The sequence below is a fragment of the Peromyscus maniculatus genome, chromosome 6, assembly GCF_049852395.1.
Source record: "Peromyscus maniculatus bairdii isolate BWxNUB_F1_BW_parent chromosome 6, HU_Pman_BW_mat_3.1, whole genome shotgun sequence".
In the NCBI taxonomy this organism is placed as follows: Eukaryota; Metazoa; Chordata; class Mammalia; order Rodentia; family Cricetidae; genus Peromyscus; species Peromyscus maniculatus.
The window spans coordinates 75,297,464-75,319,689 of record NC_134857.1 but is presented as its reverse complement, the minus strand read 5'-3'; the positions used below and the strand labels follow the sequence as shown (position 1 = coordinate 75,319,689).

At 50.3% G+C, this 22,226-nt stretch overlaps 2 protein-coding genes and 1 pseudogene across 4 annotated transcripts in view; 1 reads left to right on the top strand and 2 right to left on the bottom strand.

Moving 5' to 3' along the window:
• Positions 1-12,238, top strand: part of Setdb1 (SET domain bifurcated histone lysine methyltransferase 1) — a 38,989-nt gene extending 26,751 nt beyond the window's left edge. Inside the window, 9 exon segments of the mRNA XM_076574565.1 lie at positions 6,863-7,032; positions 8,063-8,604; positions 8,606-8,692; positions 9,362-9,390; positions 9,504-9,633; positions 9,907-10,075; positions 10,870-11,081; positions 11,330-11,418; positions 11,572-12,238. Of these exon segments, the coding sequence (XP_076430680.1) occupies positions 6,863-7,032; positions 8,063-8,604; positions 8,606-8,692; positions 9,362-9,390; positions 9,504-9,633; positions 9,907-10,075; positions 10,870-11,081; positions 11,330-11,418; positions 11,572-11,689 (1,546 nt within the window). The 3' untranslated portion in view covers positions 11,690-12,238.
• Positions 12,176-20,496, bottom strand: Cers2 (ceramide synthase 2). 3 transcript variants are annotated; one of them, XM_076574567.1, is made up of 12 exons: positions 20,363-20,412; positions 16,982-17,283; positions 15,701-15,874; positions 15,177-15,294; positions 14,875-14,993; positions 14,651-14,708; positions 14,515-14,565; positions 14,248-14,340; positions 13,963-14,091; positions 13,687-13,793; positions 13,445-13,598; positions 12,176-13,109 (listed from the first exon to the last, which is right to left on the bottom strand). In XM_076574567.1, exons 3-12 carry the CDS (start codon positions 15,871-15,873, stop codon positions 12,969-12,971), a joined length of 1,143 nt encoding a protein of 380 aa, XP_076430682.1. In that variant the 5' UTR covers position 15,874; positions 16,982-17,283; positions 20,363-20,412; the 3' UTR covers positions 12,176-12,968. The 3 variants fall into 3 exon arrangements, with proteins under 3 accessions (XP_076430682.1, XP_076430681.1, XP_015856579.1); XM_076574566.1 differs by lacking the exon at positions 16,982-17,283 and having other exon boundaries at positions 20,363-20,496; XM_016001093.2 differs by lacking the exons at positions 16,982-17,283; positions 20,363-20,412 and adding an exon at positions 20,160-20,176.
• A 1,046-nt stretch (positions 20,497-21,542) lies between these two features.
• On the bottom strand, positions 21,543-22,009 carry LOC102920549 (large ribosomal subunit protein bL33m pseudogene; annotated as a pseudogene).
• Between the last annotated feature and the right edge of the window lie 217 nt (positions 22,010-22,226).

Below are 22,226 nucleotides of genomic sequence, written 5' to 3'. Positions count from 1 at the left end.
TCAGAGACCAGTTAGGTAGTTTTAGGAGACTAAGTGAGAGAAGTAGTGAAAGCTAGGCCTTACACTAGGATGGAAGCGGCAATAGAAGTTAAGGAGGATAGGGCTGTGTGTGTGTGTGGTGGGGGGGCTCACCAGAGAGCATGGTTCATATGCACCAAGAATGAAGTAATAAAGACAGCTAGGCAGTGATGGCACACACCTTTAATCCCAGAACTTGGGAGGCAGAGGCAGGTGGATCTCTTGAGTTTTAGGCCAGCCTGGTCTACAGATCATGTTCCAGGACAGCCAGGACTACACAGAGAAACCCTGACCCTGTAAGCCATTTTAAAAAATGAAAGAAAAGAAATGCTAGCTATTGGGTGCATTAGAAAGTCTAGCTCTATGAACTTGATAGACAGAATGTGGATTGGGGTGAAGGAAGTAGAAGCAAGGGCAGTTCCTAAAACTTTGACTTGAGGAACCAGCTGGTTATTGATGCTGCGTATTTGGATGGAAAACCAAAGGATTTGCAGTTGAGTAATATTTGACTTTATTTTCAGCCATGTTAAATTTGAGGTGCCTATTAGGCAATCCAAATGTAAATGTGAAGAAGATGGTAAAACTCCTGAAGTGAGCTGGGAGTGGTGATGCATATCCTTAATCTCAGTATTCCTGGAGGCAGAGGCAGACCTCGGTTAGTTTGAAACCAGCCTGGTCTCAAAAACACTAAAAATAAACAAGATAAAAGATTTCTGGAGCAAAGTTAAGGGCTAAACATAAAGGCCTGAGTGTCCTCAGCGAGGAGTAATAAAGGTAAATGAGTGCTCAAGACTTGTCCCTGAGTGTTGCATTCAGAGTTCGTGTCAGTGTCTGAGACTCAGAACAAGTCAAAGAAAGAAGAAATACAGTGAGGGTTGAAAAAGTCCACAAACTGTACATGGAACTAATAAACCTAATCCTCGAGTGTCGTTAACAGGAAAGGGGAAAGCAACTGAAAGGTTGTTTAGTCTGGGATAGGACCGGGTGAGAGAGCACTTGCCTAGCATGTCTGAGTGTCTGAGACGTTGAGTTCGGTCCCCAGCATAATAAAATAGATTCCCACTAGGAGACATAATTGGAGAATTGGGGGTGTGACTCAGGTAGTAGAATGCTTGTGTAGAGTCTTGGATTCGGACCCTAGCCCATCATAAACTGGTGAAGATGGAGGATGGAGGATCAGAAGTTTGAGGTCATGCTCAGCTCCATAGTGCGTTCAGGACCAGCCTGGATACGTGAGACCCTGTCCAAAAATACAAGGTAAAGAGGGAGTGTCTGGAGAGGGGTCTCAGTGGTTAAGAGCACATATTGTGTTGCAGAGGACCTGAATTCAGTTCTCATCATCCACTTAGCTCACAGTCATCAGTAACTCTTCTAGGGTCTCTTTCCAGGTCATCTGTACTCCATGCACACATGCATGCACACACACAATTTAATAAAAAAATCTGAGTACGGTGGATGAAAATCTATAATCCCAGCACTCAGGAGGCAGAGGCTGAAGGATCTTTGGAAGTCAAAGCCAGCCTGGTCTACATAGTGACTTTTTAGCCAGCCAGAACTACATATGAATCTGTGTCTTTGAAAGACATGCTGAGGCCTGGGGAGATGGCTCAACTGTTAAGAGTACTAGCTGCTTTTCAGAGGACCAGTACCCACATAGCTCATAACTGTAAGTCTATTTCCAGGGAATCCAACATCCTCACACAGCCAAAACAACAGTGCACATTAAATAAATAAATAAATGATTTTGAAAGAAAGAGAAACATGAGAAAAATCTCTGAATACAGAGGACAAAGAAAATCATAAAACTTTACAGGTAAAAAATAGACTGTGTAAAAGTAAGTAAGTATATTAGATATAAAGCAAAGAACAATCAGACCGCAACCCACAGAACCAGGGAGGCTACATAGCAGGGGGGACCCTAGGATGACTGTGGCTTATCATAAGTTTTGGTTTTACTCAATTACTGGGCAAGCCTCAATGAAACATTTCACTATTAGGATAAGAATTTATACTGTATCAAGCTGATAATAGAAAAATAAATAAATAAATATTTTTTAAAATCTAAAGTAAGTATCTAAAATGACATTTTTTCTTATGATGCTAGAAATTTGATGGCAATAATTAATTTATTAAGAATTTTGAGGGGAAAGTATTTGTAACCTGGAATTCTAAATTGAGGGAAACTATTATCAATTAAGGTTTCTGGTAGGCTAGACATTTAGTATCTCACAGTTTTCATTATTCTTCTGTTCAGAAAGTTTCTAGATGTTTACCACAATGAGAGGAAAGTTAAGAAACAGGAAAGCATGTGATCTAGAAGACAGTAGACTGAACCAAAAGGAGGAGTAAAGGAGATGCCTCCATGATAGTGAAGGGAGGGGATGCCACCTCACACTGCACACTTGGTGTGGAGACCCCATACATCGCAGCAGAGCAGATAACCCCTGGGACAGCTTCCTGGGAAGAGGAGGTTCATGGAAAACTTGAGGAGATTTAGACTGTTGGGGAATGAGGTAATTTGTGTTGAATACCCAGAAAGCAAAGCAGAGGAGAACAGTTGGCTGGTGGTGCACACCTATCATTCCAGCAGTGAGGTAAGCCTCACTGCAATGCTTAAATTGAATAATGCTGGCTGTTAGCTACAGGACTCTTCCTTGTATCGTTTTTACATGTTTGAAAAATATTTCTTCCTTTAATCCCAGCACTCAGGAACCAGAGGCAGGTGGATCTCTGTGAGTTCAAGGCCAGCCTGGTCTACAGACCGAGTTCCAGGACAGCCAAGGATACACAGAGAAACTGTCAAAAAAAAAAAGATAAGAAAATGAGATCCTGTCCAGAAGGACTAAAAATCAAATGAATAGAGATGAGAAGAAAAACACTGCAGGGCTGAGAGTAGAACTTAATGCAGTGCTTGCCTAGTGTCCATGCAGCAGTAGTTCTCATCCACAGCACTGAGTGAATGTGGTCCATACCTGGAAGGCCTGACTCTAGAGGAGGAAGCAGGAGAAAGGATCGAGAATTCAAGGTCATCCTTAGCTACATAGTTAGTTTAAGGCCAGCCTGGTCTACATAAGACCCCCATCTCAAAACAGAAAATGTAGAAATTTTAAAATATCAAAATATCTATTGGGAATGTTTGGTTATTAGGTAGTTTTGCTTTTGTCTTCTGTTCGGGAGCTGGGGTAGAGCTCAAGGCCTTGTGCCACTGCAGGGTTTGAATGAAAATGGTTCCTGCGGGTTCTTCCGTTTGGATGCTTGGTTGAACTGATAAGGATTGGGAGGTGTGAAAAAAGCCCACACTTCCACTTAGAGCTAGCTCGCTCTCTCTCTCTCTCTCTCTCTCTCTCTCTCTCTCTGTCTCTCTCTCTCTCTCTCTCTCTCTCTCTCTCTCTCTCCCTCCCTCCCTCCCTCCCTCCCTCCCTCCCTCCCTCCCCCCCCCTCACACTTGTGGGTCAGGTGAGAGCTCTAAGCTACTGCTCCAGTGCCATGCCTGCTTAGTACCATATCCACGACAATGTCACCCTGTGCTTTTATGGGTTGAGTTGGTCTTGGTGTCTCTTCACAGCAGCAGAACAGTAACTAGACAACCACTTAAATACATACTCAGTCCTACAAGAAACAGACTCGGGTTGTTTTTTAAGACAGGGTCTCCTTCTGTAGCCCAGGCTGCCATGGAAACTTGCCATCTACCGGCTTGGCCTCCCAAGGGCTAGGATTATGAACCTGCACCACCATACCTGGCAAAAATATTTCTGAATAAACACAAATATATGTCACTCATCTACTTAAAACTGTCCCACGTGGATTTCATTCTAGCCTTTACCCTCGAGTTGGAAAACACTGTCCTGTCTAGCCCCTTCCCAGCTCTTTCCCTCTGAAGTTGGTTTGAAGGGTGTTTGTAGCCATCACTTCCCAGATCCAGTTCACTGTGTTTTCAGCCTGCCTCTGGGGTCTGGTGCAAGAGACGTGTTCTTGGCGCTTTCCGCTGCTTTTGTTCGGCTGTCTTTAACTTTGATCTCTCAGTTTCAGTCTTCTGTCTTCAGCCTGTCCCTGGGCGCTTGGAAAGTAGGCCTTTTCCCCCGGGGTTTGTTTGGTTTGTTGGACGTGGTCTCACGGTCCAGGCTAGCTTCCAGCTGATTATATAGCCAAGAATGACCTTGAACTGATCCTCCTGCCTCTGCCTAAAGTGCTGCATTGACAGGCGTTTGCCATACACCTAGCGCACATAGCACGGTTCCACTCTCTTGGTTCTCTTGTGCAGCACCACATTTGTACTTCTCTCACAACATTGTTGACTCAGTCCATTTTTTCCGGTTAGAATGTAACCTCCCTGAGTACTAGAACCCTGTTGGTCTTCCACACACATTGTATCACCAGACACTACATAACACATTGCTACAGAGTAGCCACTGAGAGACATTCTGAGGAATGAATAAATGGATGATACTTAGTATAGCTACTCTGAAGTTTCCTGGGCTGGTAACAAAGATACTTACATGAATAGCCACCTCATTTCTAATAGACTCTCTTTAGGCATGGCCTGGAGCTCACCATATAGAACAGGGGAGCCTCAAATACACATACCTGCTTCTACTTCTAGAGTGCTGGGATTAAAGGCATGCTGTACCTCACCCAGTAGACTTTTAAGTAAAAGTAAAACATGGTAAAACTGTTCCTAGCAAGGTGCTGATACATGATATGCAATTTCTAAAGTTGGGGAAAAAATAAGCCTTTATTTAATTGTTAAAATAATTATTTTAGATTTACATTTATTGTGTGTGTGTATGTTACATACATGCAAGAATGTGCTCTGTGTGCATGCCTATTGGATCCACAGGAACTGGATTTACATGGGGAAATAAATGCAGGTCCCCTGCAAGAGCTACCAGTGTTCTTAACTGCTGACCAGTCTCTCCAGCCCCTTGTTTTGTTATGTTGAGACAGAATCTCAGATAGCCCAGGCTGGCTTTGAATTCTGTGTTGCCAGGGATGACCTTGAATCTGAAATTCCTGCATCTACCTTCCAAATACTAGGATTACCGGGATCTACCACCACCACTAGTTTATGGGTGCTAGGAGTCTAATTTAGGGGTTCCTGTGTACTAAGCAAACACTCTCCCCGACTGATCTAGTTCTCTTGCCCTGTGTGTGTGGAGGGGGTTTGGGAGTGGTGCATGTGGAAGCCGGGGGTCAACATCATGTGTCTTCACACTCCACTACCCCCCACACCCCTACACCCCCAACAGGGTTTCTCTGTGTAGCCCTGGCTGTCCTGGAACTCTCTCTGTACACCAGACTGGCCTCAAACTCACAGAGATAGAGTGATGGATTAAAGGTATGCACCAACACCGCCTGGCTTTGTTTTTCTTTGAGGCGCTCTCTCACTGACCCTGAAGCTCACCCACTTGTCCAGGCCCCAGGAGTCCGCCCACCTCTGCCGTCCTGTGGTCCCAGGCTGCCTCAGCAGGCCCAGCTTTCTCAGTGCCGCCTGAACTCGGTCCTCGGGCTGCATGCACAGGAAGCACGCTGTGCCAGCCGGGCCTCTCCCCAGCCTGACTGTTTGTACTTTTAGTATGGGTGTTTTAGGTTTTTGGATTTTGGAGACCGAGTCTCTTGTAGCCTTGGCTATCCTAGACCTCAATGTATAGACTAGGCTGGCATTGAACTCAGAGATCTGCCTGCCTCTGCCTCCAGAGATGTTTTTTCTTTTCTTCAGTTGTGAATTAGAGATGTGAGGTCATAGTGTGACCCTTTTCATGTTTGTATTCCCAGTGTTTGTCACAATTCTTATTTAATAAATGTTTACTGACAGCTTGGCAGAGTGGTGCACAACTTTAACCCCAGCACTAAAGAGGCCGGGGCAAGTAGATCTCTGGGTTTGAGGCCAGCCTGGTCTACATAGTGAGTTCCAGGACAGCCAGGGCTATATAGAGGAACCTTGTCTCAATAAATAAATAAATAGATAAATAAATAAACAAACCAAAACAATAAATGTAAATGTTTACTGAAAGAATATCAACTTTATCCTAAAAAAATTATTTTACAAGCATCGTTACAGTTTTCCTGTCTGTTTCCTTTCAGTGTATGTGATCTTAGCTTCTGCTTATCTTATCTGCTTACCGATTTCTAGATGTCAGTTTTTATGACATTTACGGGGTGGGATCAGGTGTAGACATCAGACTTGACATTGTAGACTTGCCGGCGTTGGTTCTCTCTGCACCAGGTCATCAGGCTTGGCACCAGGTGCGCCAGCTCCCCTGCTCCCCAGCTCCCAGCTCCCCAGCTCCCCAGCTCCCCAGCTCCCCAGCTCCCCAGCTCCCCTGCTCCCCAGCTCCCCTGCTCCCCAGCTCCCCTGCTCCCCAGCTCCCCTGCTCCCCAGCTCCCCTGCTCCCCAGCTCCCCTGCTCCCCTGTTCCCCTGCTCCCCTGCTCCCCAGCTCCCCAGCTCCCCTGCTCCCCAGCTCCCCTGCTCCCCAGCTCCCCTGCTCCCCTGCTCCCCAGCTCCCCTGCTCCCCAGCTCCCCAGCTCCCCTGCTTCTGTCAGTTGAAATATCTATGAACCTAGAGCTGCATTCTCAGTCACCTCCCTGTTCTCCTTTTCTCCAAGGGGTGGGCCTTCTGACACTGTTTTAGGCACAGTACTATTTTGGATATCTTTTGTGAGTCACTTTGCCTTCTGAATTATGTTCCTGATCTTTATTTGCAAATGAGTCTAAGAACATGGATCATTCTATAAATCTAATCACTCAGGTCATTACCTGCTTCATAATCTTTACCCATGACTCACGTGTTTTATGGATTTCAGTACTCTAGTGACTGTGTCATTGATTTTATTCTAACTTCCCAGGGTTTATGAGTGTAACAAACGCTGCAAATGTGACCCAAACATGTGCACAAATCGGTTGGTGCAGCATGGACTACAAGTTCGACTACAGCTATTTAAGACACAGAACAAGGGCTGGGGTATCCGCTGCTTGGATGACATTGCCAAAGGCTCTTTTGTCTGTATTTATGCAGGTTAGTGATGAAAGAGGAGGGTTATTGCTCCATGGGGTTTGGGGCATGGTAGGTCAGAGAAAAGTTGAACATAGCAAAGTGCTGTTGAGTGTGGTAGCACTTGTCTATAATCTAAGTACGCAGAAGATGAAGGCAGAAAATTTGAGAGTTGCAGGTAGCCTGGGCTACTTACCCAGACTCGACCATAGTATTTGATGGGCGTTGGTGGCGCACGCCTTTAATCACAGCACTTGGGAGGCAGAGGCAGGCAGATCTCTGTGAGTTCAAGGACAGCCTGGTCTACAGAGCAAGTTCCAGGACAGGCAAGGCTACACAGATGCCCTGTCTCAAAAAAAAAAAAAAAAAAAAAATCAATCAAACAAACAAAAAACACAGTGTTTGAGAAGTGGAAATGTAGCTTTAGGGAACAGCATATGCTTAGTTTGCAAGAGACAACTGGATTCAGTCCTAGCACTACAAAAAATAAAGAATGAATGAACTGTTTGACATTTGAACTGAGACTAAAAGGAGACAGGAATTTCTTCATAAAGACATGACAAGTGATGTACCTATCTATGTAGGGGGCCAGAGAGCGTTCAAGGTGCTTCATAAAAGGGGCGAAAGAGGGCGGGCGGCGGTGGGGCACGCCTGTAATCCCAGCACTCGGGAGGCAGAGCCAGGCGGATCTCTGTGAGTTCGAGGCCAGCCTGGGCTACAGAGTGAGTTCCAGGAAAGGCGCAAAACGACAGAAAAACCCTCTCGGAGAAAAAAACAAAAACAAAAGGGTGAAAGAGAATCACATCTTGGCTGTTGTTTTTTCAGTGGGAGACCTCACTTAGATCTATTGTATCGTTTTCTCCAGAGATAATAGTGGGCTAGGGTGTGTCAGAGGTCAACAAAAAGTGGGAGGGTCAAAGGACGAAGTGACAGATTGTAGTGACAGTGCTCTCATGGCGAAGACAAAGGTGGCATCCACGGCGAGCACCTGATACAGGATTTACCCTGTGGGTAGGGTTACTGATACAGATCTTTCGATGATCTTCATTCTCAGGCAAAATCCTGACAGATGACTTTGCAGACAAAGAAGGCCTGGAGATGGGTGATGAGTACTTTGCAAATCTAGACCACATTGAAAGTGTGGAGAACTTCAAGGAAGGGTATGAGAGTGATGTCCGAAGTTCCTCTGACAGCAGTGGGGTAGACATGAAGGACCAGGAAGATGGCAACAGCGGTTCAGAGGACCCTGAAGAATCCAATGATGACAGCTCTGATGATAACTTCTGTAAGGATGAGGACTTCAGCACCAGTTCAGTGTGGCGTAGCTATGCCACCCGCAGGCAGACGCGGGGTCAGAAGGAGAATGGACTGTCTGAGATGGCTTCTAAAGACTCCCGACCCCCAGACCTCGGGCCTCCACATGTCCCTATCCCTCCCTCGGCATCTGTAGGGGGGTGCAAACCACCTTCATCTGAAGAGACTCCCAAGAACAAGGTGGCCTCATGGTTGAGCTGCAACAGTGTCAGTGAAAGTGGATTTGCTGACTCTGACAGCCGTTCTTCCTTCAAGACTAGTGAAGGTGGAGATGGCCGGGCTGGGGGGGGGGCGGGGAGAGGCTGAGAAGGCCTCTACCTCAGGATTGAGCTTCAAGGATGAAGGAGATAATAAGCAAACTAAGAAAGAGGTAAGAAATGGCTGCACAACCTTGAGAGCAGCAAACTCCCCCCCCCCCCCCCAAAATGTACTTTAATGCATGGTCCTGGAGGTTAGAGCTCACCTGGTGATGGCCGTCCTTGCTGGCAGGCTCCCGGGGCAGGACAGTGTTGCATGGCAAAGTCAGGGAATGTGTGTCCACGTTAAGAGCAGTGCCTTTTAACGTTGGTGCAAATGGACATTGAGGTGTGTGTGTTTGGGACGGGGGTCACCTCAGTCAAGACTTCATCTTAAAACCTAAGGAATAAAGAACTGAAGTGTGTAGGGTTTATTGATTTTTGTTTCATTTTGTTTTTCATGGCTGTTTTTATTTAGATAGGATCATATTACATCCAGGTTGGCTTGAAATTTGCTATTACGTATCTTTGATGTTGAAACATTCCCTGTTACAGGTAGTAAAACTGTTGAGTCCATGGGACATTTTGCTCACAATACTCTTCCCTGTGTTCCATTATTGGGAAAGGTTAAAGGCCCTTGCCAGGGGAGTAGACTGGTGAGAACCTGATTACTGCTGTCAAGTTAGAAAGTGACTTCCAACATCACCCTCTTAAGTGTGCGTCTTTTTGGCTTATGTTGTCTTTGGAGATCTTTTGTTACCTTGGACCGTGAACACATTTAACCCTTCACTTGTCCTTTCTAGGACCCTGATGACCGAAACAAGATGTCAGTGTAAGTGCTTGCTTTTGGATTCCTCTGGGTCTGCCTTCTCCTTTCACACTTAGAAAAGAAGCCTCAGAAACAGCCAGTAACCCGGCCCTCTCATTCTTTGCCCTTCCCGTTAGAGTGACTGAAAGCTCTCAGAACTATGGACACCATCCTCCCATGAAGTCTGAAGGGCTTCGCCGACCGTCTAGTAAAACTTCTGTGCCCCAAAGCCAGCGACTTGTGGCGTCGACTCCGTCAAACCCTGATGTGAGTAACCTTCTTAAGCTTCTGCTGCCTTCTCTTTTATTTAGTCCAAGTACAGGACGTATTAGTAATGGCCTCGTCCCCAGTCCTTCACTAGAATGACTGTGGAGTCTCTTCTTGTTTCTTTGGTCTTGACTTTCTACCTTGTTCTCCAACATCTGATCGTCGTCTTGCTGTTGCCGTAGCCCATTTTGCCAAATCACGGTAAAAGCAAGAACTCGAAGCAGCTTTTCTTTCCTCTAGCTCTTCCCCTCCTTGACACCCCTGTCTCCCCAGGATGTGCTGACCCTGTCCAGCAGCACGGAGAGTGAGGGGGAGAGCGGCGCCAGCCGGAAGCCCACCGCCGCCGGGCAGACCCCGGCCACCGCCGTGGACAGCGATGACATCCAGACCATCTCTTCTGGCTCCGATGGCGATGACTATGAGGACAAGAAGAACTTGTCTGGTAGTCTGAACATGTTTGGGGAGTAGTAGGAAGAAACAGGAAAGTAGGAGAAACATTTTTTAAAGGAAATAGTTCAGAGCCTAGAAATTAGGCAGGCTTCCCAACTGAGCTAAACTGTTAAACTGCTATGTGCCCTTTCGAATCAAGTGTGACTAAAAAGTTTAGCATGGTGGCTCTTAACTGTAATCCTCATGGGTTTGAAGCCATCCTGAGTTACGTGAAACCTCATCTGAAACAGTGTGGTTTAGGTTTTGTTTTGTTTTGAAGACAGGGTTTATCTATGTAACTACGATGGCTATTCCAGAATCGTTCTGTAGACTCAGAGATTCACCTTCCTCTGCCTCCTGAGTGCTGGGATTAAAGGCGCGCACCACCCACACCTGGCTAGTAACTGAGGGTCTTAGCCTGAGGTCTGGCTAGCTTATTGCTATCTGTCCCTGAGCTGTAATGAGTGGAATAAAAATCGAGAAAAAAGGCCAGGCAGTAGTGGCGCACGCCTTTAATCCCAGCACTCAGGAGGCAGAGTCAGGCGGATCTCTGTGAGTTCGAGGCCAGCCTGGTCTACAGAGCGAGATCCAGGAAAGGCACAAAGCCATACAGAGAAATCCTGTCTAAAAACAAAACAAAATTTAAAAAAAAAAAAAAGGAGGAAAACATGGCATGGTGTTTCCACACTTAGGAGAGTGAGGGGACAGGAGGGTCACGGGTCAGAACAGACGAGTAATTCAGGGTGGTAGGATGTCGTGTATGAGTTGAGATAGCTCTGACCCCAGGTTTGGTTTTTCCCTTTCCAGGTCCAACGAAGCGCCAGGTGGCGGTAAAATCAACCCGAGGCTTTGCTCTTAAATCAACCCATGGGATTGCTATTAAATCAACCAACATGGCTTCCGTGGACAAGGGGGAGAGCGCACCAGTTCGTAAGAACACACGCCAGTTCTATGATGGTGAAGAGTCTTGCTACATCATTGATGCCAAGCTTGAAGGCAACCTTGGCCGCTACCTCAATGTGAGACTCTCAACCACTTCTGAGTGCAGGGTTATATATGCCATTACCCTCAAATTCCTAAATCTTCAAAGATACTGTGTAAACCCACCTTTGCTTATAAGTTGATTTAATAAGAATAAGGTAGCTTTCTTTCAAAACATCACTGCTATGATGTGTGGTGGGAGTGGGGATCAGATTACCATTTTCTTGGGCTTCTCATGCAGCCAGATGTTTCCCTGGTCAAATGACTGTCCTCTTTATACTTACAGCACAGTTGCAGCCCTAACCTGTTTGTCCAGAATGTCTTTGTGGATACTCACGATCTTCGCTTCCCTTGGGTGGCCTTCTTTGCCAGCAAGTAAGAGGGATCAGGAGGAAGGGGTAAAACCCATGGGAATCCTAGGGGGCACCTTCATTTGTGGTCAGGCTTCACCTTGACCTCCCAAACTAACCCCACGCGCCTGTGTTACTACCTCCTGCCTTTATTACACCCCATCCTTTCCCTCCTCAGGAGGATCCGGGCTGGAACAGAACTTACTTGGGACTACAACTACGAAGTGGGCAGTGTGGAAGGCAAGGAGCTGCTGTGCTGCTGCGGGGCCATTGAATGTCGAGGGCGTCTTCTTTAAGGAGAACCTCTTCTCACTCAGTCCTTGAACCGTCCTTCCCCAGAACTGTCTTCCTGACGGTGAACTCGGACACCAAGTCTCTGGTCTAGCTACTCTCCAGTTCCTCACAGATAGAAATGGGGATTCTGGACCAGGACTCTTCCAGTGTGGTGCTAGCAGACACTAGGGTGGGTCGACGTGACCACTCTAGCCTCAGCCTGAGGACCTTTCAATGTATGTGTTCATGACTCACATGGGCCGTGTCTGCCATCCCTGGTCTGTATGGTTTCTTTAAAGTCTTTTAACAAGATGATAGAATAGAGATTGTGATTTGTTTTCTCTGCTCAGTCCCGGTCTCGATCTCCCGGGGAGAGGTCATTTCCCCAGTGGGCAGCTGTCGGTAGTCTTACACCTCTATTTCACTTGCCCTGTGTAATTTTTAGCAAAACAAATGTTACATAACCACAAGGAATCCCCTTTCTCAGTTCTTAATAGTCTGACACACTGTCATGTTTTATTTAATCTTTAATATACTTTAATTAAAAAAAAAAAAAACAACCATTAACAGTACATTTTGGTCTGAAATGGTCCCTCGCCGACATGCCAGGTCCTAGCTGTAGTTCTGGCTTTATAACTGAAACCCCAATGTTCAATAAATAACAGAACTAGTTACCTTCTACTCCACGCCAGCTTGTCTTAGCTGAAGGGAGGGGAAGAGGCCGAGAAAGGAGGCAGTGAGGTCCTGGAACCATGGTCCCTGGGGTAGGGTGCGGGGCTTGTATGCCTTCCTTCACTTAGTTAATTGTTTTTAAGGAGGAGAAAAAGTTAAAAGAGCTCAGCTTTCCTTTCCGGCATGAGCTAGGGAGCTTAGAAAGGTGGGACCTTGGTCCAGCTTTGGCAGAATGAGGCCCAGAGATGGGACAGTAAGGCACAACCCTGCTGGGCGTCAGGGAGTCGGAGGCAGAGCTAGCGCCAGACTCTCAAGAACAAGGAATGTGAGCGCGACTCCAGCCCTCAGAGCCGAGAAAGGTTTCAAAAGCAAGAGAGAGGGGAGCTTGGAAGAGAGAGGGAAGTAAGAGCATCCCTCTCTAGCAGAGGATATAACCAACCTTCCCCACCTGAAGAGAGGCTGGTTAGAGTCTGGGTTCGAGGTGACCGGGCGACAGGACAAGTAAGGGAGAGTCAGTGTAGACTCCCTTCCTTAGATCCCTTCTCCCAGAGCTCGGTCGGTGTCCCTAAGGGAAGGTTGGCTAGTTTCCTGGCTTCATGTATTCATGTGGGAGGCAGCTAGGACAATGGTTCAGTCCTTCTTAGGATGGTTATTATTGAGGATGGGATGGCCATTAGCTAGGAGCCGGCTCTTCGCTCCTGCCCCAGCTGCAGCCTCCTCCCCCTCGGAGCTCTCAGTTTCTTCTCGGTCACTGCGTTCATCTTCTACCAGCTGTGGAAAGGACAGAAAGGGTTCTGTATCTTCCAGTTCCCGAGAGCTGCCGCTAAGTTTCCTGCTACCCCCAGAACCTCACACGGTTTCAAAAGAGTAACTGGCAAGGAGTTTGGGGGGTCCTGGGGTTGAAAGTGGTGAGGCCGCCAGATGGTGGTGGTGCACTTTCAATCCCAGCACTTAGGGAGGTGGAAGTAGGTGGATCTCTGAGTTCAAGGCCAGCCTGGTCTACAGAGTGAGTTCCAGGACAGCCTGGTCTACACGGAGAAACCCTGTCTCGAGAGAAAAAAGAGAGAGCAGTGAGACCCACAAAAGGGAGGCGGAGCCTTCCTCACCTTTCCAGTTATGAACTTGTGGGCCATGCGCAAAATGAAGTAGGCCCAGAAGATGTGCAGCATCTGTAGCACCGCCATCATGACGTTGAAGAAGTAATAGCCGAAGAAGGCGGGGTAGAGCTCCAGGGGGTAGATCAGCGTGCAGTGCAGGATCCTGCGGATTTGAGGGGAGACAATAAACACGGGCATGGGCGAAGACTGAGGTGAGGGAGGAAAAGCAAGAAGAGCCGCTGCCTACTCACCAGAAGGGCATGATAACGAGTCGAGTGACGATGAAAACCAGGGCGAAGACAATGAAGATGTTATTGCAGGTGTTCTTCCACCCCGCGTAGTTGAACATCTTGGCAGACTGCATAGACAATTCCATCTATCAGCATGGGCTCCTGACTCTTGTGAACGTTACTGTGTGTGTGTGGCCAGCAGCACTGGCTGTGCCCTCCCACCTTGGTCCCAGGAATGCCAGGACCCTCTTCAACCCCCCAGAAGACTAGAGGCGCAAATGAGCGAGGAAGCCTGACCTCCAGCAGGTAGTCAGAGGAGTCATGCAGAGCCATGATGAGGGTCCCTGCTCGGACGTAATTGGCAAACCAGGAGAAGCTGAGGAGAATGATGGTGGCCACATGGTGGATGATTTGTTCCTTAAAATCCTGCAGAAAAGATCCAGGCTTCAAGGGACTCTTCCCTGCTCACTGTTCCCCATATCCCAGCGGCTCTGTCCAGAGATCCCGAGAGATGACAGGAAAGGTTCCCCATCCCAGGGCCTCATTTGGGCCCTGGACCTCACCGCCAGCCTGTCCACCCACCTTTCGCTTGACGTCGGAGGCAATGCTGAAGAGCAGGGACCAGTAGAAGGAGAGTTCAATAATGTAATACCAATACTGAGAAGGGACGATGCTCTGCGAGAGGAGAGAGGGGTGAGGGATTCCAGAACAACGGGCTCTAAGGGGCTCACCTCCAAACTCATCCCTTCTAGCCCCTCGAGATACTTTGTTCTGTGGCTGATTTCTGTGCCATGGATTTCAAGGAACTCAATAATGGGTGTTACGTGCTGTAGACCACTCCTCTCGTACCTGTATGGGATATCCCTCCCAAACTTTCCGCAAGTCATAGAACCAGGGTTTCTGCAAAGAGAGATTAAAGGAAAAACTCAAACCCTGTGGCCTCAGCCCATCTTGACAAAGGATGCTCCCACTTCCCAGTACTCACATCCACAATGACAGCCATGCCAGCCACAAAGGCAATTAGGTAAAACGTGAATCTCCAACTGCAAGAGGAAGCAGAGCTGGCTAGGGGGAGGATCAGCAGCTTCCCACTGCCCCCAGACCCCCTCTCAAGGTCCCCTCACCTATCCTGCACACCACAGCCCTCTCCTCCCAGCAAGAGACAACAGAACTGGGCCTCCCAGCTTCACCTGCCCCAATTTCCCCCACCTGGCTTCTCGGAACTTCTTGAGAAGGCTGGGCCTGTCCTGGTTGCGGCGGCGGCGGAACCAGCGTTCTATCTGGCGGCTAGACAGCCCACTCTGTCGGGACAAAAGCTCTACCTCCACCTAAGCACAGCGAGGCCATTAACATCCAGCCTTCAGATCGGCAGTGTCCCAACTCTGCCCAACCTCTCCCGGGAATAACCTAAGTCAGGCCCCCACCCTGCCCAGTCTTCACCTTCCAGGGTTGGCATTCAGACTCTGGCCCACCCAGACGCAGCAAATCCCAGGGTCATCTGCAGCTCATACCTGCTTGGGCTGCTTGCCGCTGGTCAGGTAGAAATGCTCTAAGGTGGCATTGGGAGGTGCCCGTAGTCGGGTTTTCTCCTTAACATTCAGGAGGGCAGCCAGGGGTGTAGCCACATAACTGGAGAAGAGGACAGGAGAGAGAGGTGTCTGGCTCCCTTGAAGCACTCCGAACCCCGTTTAGAAGGTACCGTAAGTTCGGGCATCTTATTTCTAGACCTCAGTTTCCCAAGTTTCCTGGCAACCCCCTTTCCTCTAGCCTCCTGGGCTGCCCGCGCTGACAAAGCTGCCTATGTTCACTATTGACCAGGCATGGAGGCGGGCATGGGGTAAGAACAAACAACCATTGAAGGAAAGGGCTGGGGGTGCTGAGTCCTCAGGAAGACAATGGTGCCCTGGGGGAGGGGGAGCAGTCCGTAGGGACCTGGGTGGCCAGAACACCAGTGTCCAGAACTAAATTTCAAGAGACCAACACGAAGTCTGCTAGGTTGGCTGCCAACTGGAAGGAATGAGGAGGGCATGCTCACAGCTCAAAGAAGTATCGAATGATGAGAAAGACCAAGGCCAGGGGAAGTGTGATGTAGAGGTCTGAGGCTTTGGCATAGACACGTCCATCTTTGTCTTCTAGATCAGCCCAGGTTAAGTTCACAGGCAGCCATAGTCGGTCCCACCAGAAGTGGTCATACAAGGTCTGGAGCATCCTAAGTGAGGAAGGGAGAAGTGAGAGGACCAAGTGAGAGCTCTGCAGGGAAGAAAAGGAATGCACACTCTTTGGGTTGTCAAAAGGGACGGACAGCACAGTGACTCAAGCCTCGGACTCTGGTTCTGGCTACATGGCCTTGGAACCAATTGGCTTCCTTCGCTGCCTTGGTTTCCTTATCTGTAACAGGAAATCAGTGTCTTTCAAGTTCCAGCATTTACAGTTTGTTGCAACCTTAGGTGATGCTGACACCACACAGGCCTGATCCCCTGCAATAAAGAAAACAAAAAACAAAAAAACAAAAAACTCCACTCATTTCTTATCAGTCTTATCTTTTGGCTCTCAACCTGGAGAACAAGTAAGACCTAGTTAGAGAAGCAGTAGTCAACATCAGGGAAGTCATCCAGGTTGAGCGTGGTGGTGCACACCTTTAGTCACAGACTCAGGAGGATCCACACAGTGAGTCCAGGACAGCCAGGACTACATAGTAAGACCCTTAACTGGCCAGCAGACCCACAGGAGAAAACGAAACAGTGAAAAGGAAGTACCATCCCCAAAGACCAGTGAGCATCAGACACACACACAAGACTGACCCTCCATGCTAAGTCACTCAGTCTCTCCATGACATTAAGCTATTTCTTACAAAGGCTCCCCCAGAACATAAAAACCTGTCTGCAGCTGGACGGCGGTGGCACACACCTTTAATCCCAGCACTTGGGAGGCAGAGTCAGGTGGATTTCTGAGTTCGAGGCCAGCCTGGTCTACAGAGCGAGCTCCAGGACAGCCAGGGCTACACAGAAAAACCCTGTCTTGAAAAAACAAAAACCAGTCAACATCTTCAAGCCAGGAAAGAGCTGCTGCCTTCAGCTGCTCTTTCCCTCACAGAAAGATGAAGAACAGTGTGCCACTGACCACCTGGACCCAGATGAGGCAGGGGACAGTCTTTGGCAGCTGCTCAGGGTTGAGAAGCAACCAGATGTCCCTGAAGAGTCACTGATCAGCACAATGGCGGGAATCTTGCAGAGCAGAGGAGCCAAGGAAACCCTCCAGGCTCCCCACCTGTCATTCTCCTAGGAAAGGGAGAAGAGGCGGCAGCATTCAGACTGACCTACGGACTGGACTCTGGGACAGGAGAAAGGTGGTCTCCTCCCAGGTACAGAGTAGAGAGCAGGAGCTGGAGAGCCAGTGTGAGCAGAGACACCAGGCACCGAAATCCAACTGGAGTTGCCGAAGGAGGCGGACACCTCAGCCCACGACTGCGCTGGGCGGCCCCTTTGGCTGCTTGGCTTTCAGCAGCTCCGCCTCCACCCTCCACAGAAGCACTTGCGAAATCCCTCTCCGCCTGTCACGGGTCAGTCAGTATTCCAGCTCCAGGACTTTACCCTCTCGTCCTCACTCCTGGTCACAGCTCTTGTGGATGAAACCAGAGGTCAGCACAGACGATAAGGGATTTCCAGCTCCATGCCCATCACACATTCCAGGCCTCGACCTGGAGGACACTGGCCCTTCCCCCTCCACCTCAGCCTGAATAAATATTGAATTTGTTAAAAAGAGATGGAGCCTCTCAAAGTGAACAAAATTAAATGTAGCTGCCCACACAAGCACACATTCTTCCTAGAGAAAAGTAAAAACTGAATTGGGAAGGAAGAGGGCAGACAACCAGACTGAGGGGCAGATTGAAGGGGCGGTCTGGACATCTCCACCTCTTCCTTCCCACCTTTTGGGTTAACCAGCTGGGAGGTGTGGACCAATACCTGACTTTGTCATCTGAGTTTTTTCTTAGGGCCTAACTTTTCCTCCAATGAGACCTAAATTCAATCGTGCAGACAACCCTAGCCTTGGGCCATCCCATCCCATTCAGTAGGGTGTTTTCTTGTTAGAGCCTCTTGAGGGTTAAGGATTTAGAGGGCTAGCTGAGGGCCTAGAGGGTGGGTGGAGCCTCTCTCCGGGACTCCAGCAGCATAGGAATGTCTAGTGCCTTTCTTATCCCTACAAAGAAGGTAAGAGGCTGGGGGGCGGGGGACGAGGACAAGTGGGTACCCCAGTCCGGCTGAGGGAACCGAGGGAAGGTACCAGAACTGCATACCTACCTCGGCCCCGACACAGCCGCACCGGGACTCCTGCACCCCGGACGTGGAGTGATGTCTGACTGGGTGGGGAGGACCAATGGGGGCCTGCCCACTGGGCTTCAAGCGTGCTATGACCACAGCCCTCCCTGCTCTCCGGACTCCCACAGCAGAGGAGCTGGCCCAGATTCAGCAGGGTCAGGAGGGGAGGGACCGGGGTCTCCAGTCAGCTTCTCTTACACATCTCCCCAGAACCAGTCTGCTCCCTGCGACACCCCTGGTGACTACTTGGCCCCAGCACACCAAGACAAGCATCCCATCAACAAGACCTCAGGATGAGAAAAGGCAACATTCAGCCCCCTCGTCCCTAAGGACAGAGGGAGTCTTGATTACACCTGTAACTTTTCCACTCACAAAAATTATGCCAGGGCTGCACGAAGAGATAAGGTGTGTGTGTGTTCACCTATCCGTCTCTCCCTCACACACACACACCTGCCTCGGGGACAGACACCACTTTGGGACACACGCTGGAGAGGGGCCAGCACAGCAGGGATTTCACACGCATTATATTACTCGCAACCTGAGCGGGGTTCTACCTGGCTCCAACCTTTGCTCCAACTCTGATCTCCGACCCAAAGACCCTCCCAAGCAAATGAAAAGGGGTGGGTGGGCGGGAGAGGGGCACCAATGGGAGCTTGCGGGCCCAGAGGGAAGGGAGGGTGTAAGAGCAGCCTATAAGAAAAAGACATCTCAGACTCAATGGGACAACAGTCCTGGTGACCCCAACCTTCCATTGGCAGAGAGATTAAAAAAGAGAGGGTCCCATGGGCTCTCCAGTCGGAGCAACCATAAAAAGACGAAGGAGGCCTGAGCAGTCTTTCTTACTGAAAAGTTTCTTTTCGGGTAACAGTAGCGGGTCATGAACTTCTTTCTAGAAGGTGAAGAGCAATGGTAAGGTCAAAAGTGTGCCACTGCTTCAGGCTACAACACCAGCCCAAAAACATGGGTCAGATTCTGGGAAAGATGAGGGTGAGAGGCAGTAATCATGTGGTCCCAGGCTTCAGGTGGCCCACAGCTTGTCTGAGATGATTCACAAACTCCCCACCCCCAAAAAAAAAAAAACTGTGTAAGAGTGTGGGCCCCCAGAAACAGGGAGAAGCCAGCAGGTTTAAGTAGCAGCTGAGTGTGGCTGGGGTGATGCTGAAGGGAACCGTATAGGTCAGTCTTGCCTATGGTCGGTGGTGGGAAGGGAAGGCTCCTCTTCCCAGAGCAAACTTTGGCCGGAGGCGCCAGTTTGGAGAAAGGGGTATGGGGCAGCAATTGGAGACAAGGATCGATTACCTGCCACACACACACACACACACACACACACACACACACACACACACACGCATGCACCTTAGAAAATAAGCACTGTATGGCCAGGAACAGGACCCAAAGAACAGTGCTGCAGACAAATCCTTATCCTTAAGGGTCCCATCAGAAGTGCAATCAACAAACTTTACATTCAAAGTTAGTCACCGCGACTCTGGGATGGGAAGTGACTTTCCACCCCAGCTCTAACACAAACCCAAGGAACTGCCTGCAGGAGGCCTTCCCTAATTCAGTTCTCTAAGAACACCGGCTCACTCCAGACCTCCAGACCTCCGGATGCTTAGAACTCCCCTGACTGCCGAGGCTGGCAACTCAAAGAGCTGAGGTCTGCTCTGGATGCCAGGAGCGCGTCTTAGGCACAGGAACTCCCAACCTCAGGCCAAAGAGGAATGTCACGCACCTACAGGTAGCAAACTAGCTCGAGGGCCTCTGAGTCTGTAATTAGCAAGTTACTACTCGCCAGTAAAGCTAGTTTCACCAGCTGCTCCCAGAGCTGGCCACGCACACCCCATAACGGTACAGGAATCTTAGCCCTCTGGGGCCAGGGCACACACACGGAGAGTGTACTCCTTCCTGTTTCCCGTTCGGCACATGGACGCTCTACCTCTCTCCCGGGATGGGCAAAAGGGGCCCAGCGGCAGCGGCAGAGGCGGCGGCGGCCGCGGCGGCAGCAGCAGCAGCAGCAGCAGGGGCCGCCACCGCTCCTCCTTGGCCTCGGCACTCAGGCCCCAGGACGCACGCGGCCCACCAGGGGGTTCTCGCCCCCGAGGTCCGCGACTGCCCTACTCCCAACAAAGGGGCGTCTGTGGCTCGGGTCCCGGGCGAGCGCCGGACTCCGGCCCCTACCTGTTGCCCCGCAGGCCTTCTCCCCGCCGAGGCCCTAGCCCGGCCCGGCGCGCCCGCTCCCGCAGGGCTCGGCCCGCCCTCCAGCAGGCCGGCCGCCATGAACCGGTGGAGTCCCCGCCGCCTTCGAGCTGCGCCCTGAGCCCCCGCGCCCGCCGCCGCCCCGCGGCCCCCGCGGCCCCCACGGCCCCCGCGCACGGACTCACTCGGCGGCCGGTGCAGAGCTGGCCGGCCCGGGCGCCGCTGCTCCGTCTCCTGTCCGAGCGCCCGGCCCGTGCGCACTGGCTGGGCCGGGTCCTCTCCTCCCCCTTCCGCCGCCCGCGGCTCCCTCCCTCCTTCCTCCTCTGCCCGCCGAGCCCCGGCGAGCCCAGGCCGAGCCCAGCCGCCGAGGGAGGGCCCCCGCGCGCGGAGCCGAGCTGGGCGTGGGCTGCGGCCGGGCGGGGCCGGGGCCCCGGAACCCCGCGCTGCGCCGGTGGAGCCGAGGAGCCCCGACGGGGCGGGCGGGTGGCTCGCGCCCTGCCCGCCGCCCGGGTCTCTGCGGGGCGCCGAGGCGGCCCACCGGGACTCGATCAGGGGCCCCCCGGGTGCCTGAGGACGCGGTTCCGAGCGGCCTGCCTCTGCCCCACCCGGCGCGCGGCCCTGGTGCGGTCGGTGACCTCAGCCCGACGGGCAGCCCTCAGTCCCTCCCCGGGGTCGGTTGCCACAGTCCCCGCGTCCGGCCGCAATGGGCGGCGGAGAAAGGGCGCAGCCGTGAGCCCAGCCTGGTAGACCCGGTGAAAGCCCTGCACAGACGCCGAGGCTCCCCACCGTGAGATCCACAGTAGCCCAGCCCTGCTCTTCGGAGCCAGAACGAGTTACTCTCAACCTTTAGTGAAATGTGCGTCGGTCTCCCGTCTACACACCATGCTTAGCCGGGATCAGTTTTAGAATGTGTTATCCCTTAAGTAGCCCCATGAAACCCATGCTTCAAGAAGAGAGCGGCCTTGACTCCCACTGTGGACAGAACTTGAGTAAGCTGTACTTGAGGGCCTATTTACAGGTAGACCTGCCGCTTCTTCCATGTAAAAAAAATATATATTTTTTATATAAATATTATATATATTTAAAACTACCTGGCCACGCCAGGCAGAGGCAGGAGGATGTCCGCGAGTTCGAGGCCAGCCTGGTCTACAGAGCGAGTTCCAGGACAGCCAGAGCTACACAGAGAAACCCTGTCCCGAAAACCAAAACAACAAAACTACCTGGCCCGGTTTGGTGGCTCGCTCCCCAGCAAGGTCTCAGTATTTGCATGACAGAAGCAGGGAGATCATTTTTCACCTTTGTGAAATAGGTTTTTTTTGTTTGTTTGTTTGGTTGGTTTTGGTTTTGGATTGTTTTTTTTTTTTTTATTTCGACTTTTTTTATTAATGCCTATAAAAACTACAGAGAGAGAACTATCTGGTCTCTGTGAAGAACTCTTTCACGGCACTGTTCCTTCACAGCGGCCTTCACCTCACCAGCGGCCATGCTGTGCGGTTCCTCTTGGTCAGTACACACTGCAGGTCTCTGAGCCAGGGCCGCACCTCCGTCTTCCCGTTTATGAATCAAATTCACTCTCAGTCCATTGCTTAGAGGGAGCGTATTTTTTTCTGTTCCACGAAGAGAACTTTTTTGCTCACGATTGGATCATAATGCAGAAGAGTCAGCTTTTCTCAGAGTCGGCTTCTCTTGTGGTTGAAGGAGAAACCTGCCCCAGCTTGGCTCACCAGCCTCACCAGAATGGTCTTTGACTTGCTCTTGGCAAAAGAGACGGCCGAAAGCATCATGGCGTCGGTCCCGGGACTCTTGTCCCGGGTTTTGGTTTTTCGAGACAGGGTTTCTCTGTGTAGTTTTCGTGCCTGTCCTGGAACTCGCGCTGTAGACCAGGCTGGCCTCGAACTCACAGAAATCCGACTGCCTCTGCCTCCCGAGGGCTGGGATTAAAGGCGTGCGCCACTGCCGCCCGGCAAAATAGTATTTTTTAAATATTTATTTATTTGATTGTATTGTATGAGTGTTCTCCTGCATTATGTATGTATGTGTACCGTGCGT